A 5,815-nucleotide genomic window follows, 5' to 3' on the forward strand; every position below is an offset into this window, starting at 1 on the left:
AACGAGGTGACCTAGACTAAGTGGCTCTCCTGAGAACCCAGCGTGCGCAATGGCACTCAAAAGTTTAGTGGTGTTACTCAACTCTCATCAAGTGGATTAAGGGCATGTTTGGATACACATATGGCTAGTTGCTAGTTAGAGCTAAAAATTAGCTAAAAGTAATTGTAATTGGCTTGTCAGTTGGCTAACAATTAGTTGAAGATTTACAGCCTGTTCGTTTGGTCGTATTTGGCTTATCAGCCAATAAATAGTATTTTTCTCTCACACCAAACCAGCCAACAGTACTTTCAGCCATGGCTTATCAGCCAAACAAGCCCAAACGAACAGGGCGTTAGCTAAAAATTAGTCCACTTATTAGCCCTCTTATTTAGATGCACTAGAACTAATTTTAGTTGGTTTTTAGTTAGCTAGCAATTCGTCCTGTGCTATCCAATTAAACAGAGACCCTGAATTTAGTTCCTACTAGCTCGGTGACATATATAGTGTAGCCAACAGTGCCTGCAAAAGAGGTACTCGTTGCAACTCATAGCTCACGCCTAAAAACCTCGGGGAACTTTAAAAACCATCGTAAATTTAATTAATTCCTCTATATTCGGTCAGATAGAGGCATCCTAGCTAACAATTTTCCTATCTCAGACAACATATAGGTGGACAATATACTATCCTAAATTTGATGAAAGAGTCCATATATAATATAGGACGTTGGATAAGAGGTTGTGTTGCATATATATAAACTAGACCCCTATCGTGGCAGCATCCCACGAGCCAGCTACCAATTAGCTGCTTAACCAGAAAACATAAAGCATCAGCCTCTAGTTAAATATAATCCAAGTGGACGTAGGCAGAAGGGGTAAAGTGCCTTCCAATTGAGTTCGGTTATACTACCCCTCCTACTTGTATTTGTAAATTCCTCCGACGATCCTACGTGCATCTAGATATATATCTTATTCTGTCTAAATAAATTGTAAAAATTATATATTTAGAAAAACTAGAACGACAGTATCTTCAAGAGTTCCCCAAATCTCTTCCTAATTCTTGGTTTTTAGCAAGATGAGAAAAATCCATCTCCAACAACTCTTAATCCATCCTCCTAATGTTTTAGAACTTGAAAAAATTCACCATGTTCCGCGTAAAGTTACACGCTTCCGAAATCGCGCGTATCTCCTCTCTCCCGCGCGTGTTTGTCGCTCAATCTAGAGGTGGAAGGACGTGGAAAGAACGAAGAATAGAAAAGAGTATCCTCTAAAGAGATGGTGTCCTCTAAAGAGACGTTAGGGATCCAATTGACATCCATGGGATGGTGTCCTCTAAGGAGAGCGCGGCAAAGCAGCGCTTGTCTTTCTAGTGAAAAATGAAAGCGAGACGCCGACCAAAAGGCTATCCTCCTTATTGCATGGTTATTAAAAGGTAGCGTGCGTGAGGCATGCATGCTAGCACCAGTCTCTTAATATAATCCGCTGTTAGGACTAATGGTGCAATGTAATGCCATCTCATCAGACTGTCTTCTCCGCTAACCTTCTAGTTACAGACACCTGGGCCGGGCTAATTAGGTGAATTAGTCTTCTTGTCAAAAGTTGTTCAAACATATATATATTCCTACGTACATGCTAGTACATAATGTATGGTTTTATTATTTCCGTATATATATGTAGTACTTGCTTGTGTGGTAATTTTCTAGAAGATTTGAGCAGTGTGCATGCATGGTGAGCAAAAGCTCGAATATTCTTTGCATCGGCTATATATATAGCTAATGATCCCCAACATCACTCTCTGATTAGCAGTAATGATATCTCTCTCTATATATAAAGAATGCTTCGTCAGCTCATGTGTGTTAGGCTGGTTAATTAGATTCACCAGTAGTGTCAGTCACTGACCATTTTTTAGTTCTGGTGATCTTCCAGATCGATCTGCTGGTGGGGAAGGACACTGATCGGACACGTGTCCCAAGCAGAAATAAACGAGCCACTTGGAACACGTAAAAAAAAAACTGGGCGTCGAATCGGCGCCGGACAGGTGCCCTTTTGCTCCCCCAGGTGAGGTAACTTAGGTCTCTTAGGTGGCGGTCCACGTCATCCTCCACGCTTTATACTTTAATCGCCTTGTTGCGCATGCCTGTACTATATATATTTGGCACTGTTTCAAGAGAAGTAAACAAGTCTCGGCTTGCTGCATGTAGTTCTATATATAAACGGATGTGGATGATACTCCTAGCTAGTGCATTTGATTAATCGTTTAAGAGAGATGGTTTGACAAAGATTGTGCTTTTTTTGACTGATTATTGTTGAGTCCTTATTATTACTTGTACGTCTGTCTCATCGACGGGACTTGTTGCAGTTGCAGACACTCTGATGATGCATCTCACAGTGGAATTTGCATTTTTTTTGAAGGAACAGTGGAATTTGCATTGGACGGTGCAATGACAAGCATTATATATGTAGCCAAAGAAGTTAGCAACAACCTTCACACTCAGCAATACTAACACACATTTTCCAGGAACTGCTTGAGAGACATGACATGGAAGTCCATCAGATTGCAAGATGGACCTCCATGTCTCAGCGTTTATTTTCCCTTTTCAGAGAGGGAACATGCATGCATGCTCATCTATCAGCCATCAAGTAAGCAATAATGTTGCACTGCATTGAGAGTGCCTAACTAGCACCATTAGGGACACGTAAGGTCGTCGTCGTCTCAACGGCGACGATCGCCAGGCCGACGGCCGGTTAGCTAGCTCTCACGCACTGTCATTGTTGGGGGTGCATGCAGCTTAACGTACGACGATTCCGTCGTCTCGTGTGTGGAGTCCAGCTTAACGTACGACGATTCCGTACGTGTGTACCCATCAACTAATTAGCGGATTGAGATGATGATGCGACCTGCTGTTTGAAATCTGAATGCCCGCTCAGCTAGCTGGTCGAGCAATGAGGAGCAGCTGTGAACTATGGATTCGTTACAGGCAGGGAGCTAGGCAGAGGCAGAGCTAAAACAAATCCAAGAGTGAGGTGTGCTTCTCTCGGAATCCACCACGTGGTCTTCCCTCTCCTCCTCCCCTGTCTCCCGCACTCCCTCCCAAACTCTATATATACCCTCCTCCTCCTGCTCATCCATCCATCCACCCCCCTCCTCCCCCCCTCCTCGGCTCCTCCACACTCCACGGGCCACAGTGTCGGAATCCTCGGACCGGCAGCAGCGTCGTCGCTCCACCTCACACTCTGCTCTCTACCAGCAGCGATGCAGGCCCTCACAGCGAGCTCCCCTGCTTCTTCATCTTGCCCTTCCTCCTCCACCGCACACCGGCACCGCCGCGGCACGCGCACCTCCGTCCGCTTCGCACCGCCCCGCCCCGCGGCGGCCGCGGCCAACTCGGTCTACAGCGTGATCGCGAACCCTCCCATTGCGCCGGCTCCCTCTCCCGCGCCCGCTGCCACGCCGGCGGCCGGCCAGGACGAGAAAGGCCTGAGCTTCCTGCAGCGCGCGGCGGCGGCGGCGCTGGACGCGTTCGAGTACGGCGTGATCGCGAACCTCCTGGAGCGGCCGCGCGCGCTGCCCCGGTCGGCGGACCCGGCCGTGCAGATCGCGGGCAACTTCGCCCCCGTCGGCGAGCAGCCGCCCGTGCGGTCGCTGCCCGTCTCCGGCCGCATCCCGCCCTTCATCTCCGGCGTGTACGTCCGCAACGGCGCCAATCCCTGCTTCGAGCCGGCGGCAGGGCACCACCTGTTCGATGGCGACGGCATGGTGCACGCGGTCCGCATCCGGAACGGCGCCGCGGAGTCCTACGCCTGCCGGTTCACCGAGACGGCGCGGCTCCGGCAGGAGCGCGCCCTGGGAAGGGCCGTCTTCCCCAAGGCCATCGGCGAGCTGCACGGCCACTCCGGCATCGCGCGCCTGGCGCTCTTCTACGCGCGCGGACTCTGCGGCCTCGTCGACCCGTCCCGTGGCACGGGCGTGGCCAACGCGGGGCTCGTCTACTTCAACGGCCGACTCCTCGCCATGTCCGAGGACGACCTCCCGTACCAGGTGCGCGTCACCGCTGACGGCGACCTCCGCACCGTGGGGCGGTACGACTTCGACGGGCAGCTCGCCGGGTGCGCGTCCATGATCGCGCACCCGAAGCTAGACCCGGCGTCCGGCGAGCTGTTCGCGCTCAGCTACGACGTCATCAAGCGGCCCTACCTGAGGTACTTCTACTTCCGGCCCGATGGCACCAAGTCGGACGACGTGGAGATCCCGCTGGCGCAGCCGACGATGATCCACGACTTCGCCATCACGGAGCGGTTCGTGGTGGTGCCTGACCACCAGGTGGTGTTCAAGCTGGGCGAGATGTTCCGCGGGGGTTCCCCCGTGGTGCTGGACGAGGGCAAGACCTCCCGCTTCGGCGTGCTGCCCAAGTACGCGCGCGACGCGTCGGAGATGGTGTGGGTGGACGTGCCGGACTGCTTCTGCTTCCACCTGTGGAACGCGTGGGAGGACGAGGCGACGGGGGAGGTGGTGGTGGTCGGGTCCTGCATGACCCCCGCCGACTCCATCTTCAACGACGATTCCGACGACGACGACGACCGGCGACTCCAGAGCGTGCTGACCGAGATCAGGCTGGACACGCGGACGGGCGCGTCCACGCGGCGCGCCGTGCTGCCGGCGTCGGCGCAGGTGAACCTGGAGGTCGGGATGGTGAACCGCGGCATGCTGGGGCGGAGGACGCGGTACGCGTACCTGGCCGTGGCGGAGCCGTGGCCCAAGGTGTCCGGGTTCGCCAAGGTGGACCTGGCGACGGGCGACCTCGTCCGGTTCGACTACGGCGAGGGGCGGTTCGGCGGGGAGCCCTACTTCGTGCCGACCGAGGGCGCCCCCGCGCGCGGCGAGGACGACGGGTACATCCTGTCCCTGGTCCGCGACGAGCGCGCGGGGACGTCGGAGCTCCTGGTGGTGAACGCCGCCGACATGCGGCTGGAGGCCACGGTGCAGCTCCCGTCCCGTGTCCCCTACGGCTTCCATGGCACCTTCATCGGCGATCGGGAGCTGGAGGCCCAGGCCTGATGATGATTTCTTGATTCCTTGGTTCTTTCTTGACACTGATGACGACGACTGATGATCGATCGACCCATCCCCCGCCGCCGCGCTGCTCCTCTGTTTTCGGTTCCTGGAGCAGCTGGAAACAGGGGAGGGGTGAAGAAGCAGGGGATGGAGGGAGAAGGCTGTTACCAGAGGGAGCCTGAGCCCGTACATAGGAGGTCCCCGGAGCCTTATTCCCCGTACCAGATTGCACTGCACAGTCACCACTACTCGTACTCGGTTGTTTCTTTCTTTCAGTTGCCTTTTTTTTACCATGTTTTAAACATGGATTATGGCTAGTCAGTGAGTTGTAGGGTCAGTCAGTACACTAGAAAGAAGGGGCTGCAGCAGCTTGTGTGCACGCATGTGCTTGTGCAGGCATGGTTGCCAAGAGCTCAGCTCACTCAGCTCAGCTGGTCTCTGTTTCCACCTCCACACTGTGAGTGTGTTTGGAGTTGGTAGTAGTAGTAGCAGTAGTAGCCTAGCTTGCTGCAACTGAGGTGATATTTTGTTGTTCACCCATGTCATGTACCATCTCCATCTCTCATTGTGTAGAATATACAAATACATACATACATACATACATACATACATACATACATACTATTTCTCCTCCATCATCTGGTTCTGATCCTCATATATACATATACAGATACTACTGCTACTACAGTGGCAACAATGATGAAGCTCCCTGAGTTCTTTTTGTTCGCACATGCTGCTCACCGAATCCGAGTGTGAGTGGCCTGTCCGCTTGTGGGATTTCTGTTGG

The 5,815-nt window shown here is 52.9% G+C and overlaps 1 protein-coding gene across 1 annotated transcript; it reads left to right on the forward strand.

Annotated features, from left to right (window-relative positions):
• Positions 1 to 3,134: 3,134 nt before the first annotated feature.
• LOC136508795 (9-cis-epoxycarotenoid dioxygenase NCED5, chloroplastic-like) lies at positions 3,135 to 5,608 on the forward strand. The gene has a single exon (XM_066503568.1). It carries the CDS (start codon positions 3,229 to 3,231, stop codon positions 5,029 to 5,031), a length of 1,803 nt encoding a protein of 600 aa, XP_066359665.1. The 5' UTR covers positions 3,135 to 3,228; the 3' UTR covers positions 5,032 to 5,608.
• Positions 5,609 to 5,815: the final 207 nt, after the last annotated feature.

This window comes from Miscanthus floridulus, chromosome 15 (genome assembly GCF_019320115.1).
Source record: "Miscanthus floridulus cultivar M001 chromosome 15, ASM1932011v1, whole genome shotgun sequence".
NCBI classification, from domain to species: domain Eukaryota; kingdom Viridiplantae; phylum Streptophyta; class Magnoliopsida; order Poales; family Poaceae; genus Miscanthus; species Miscanthus floridulus.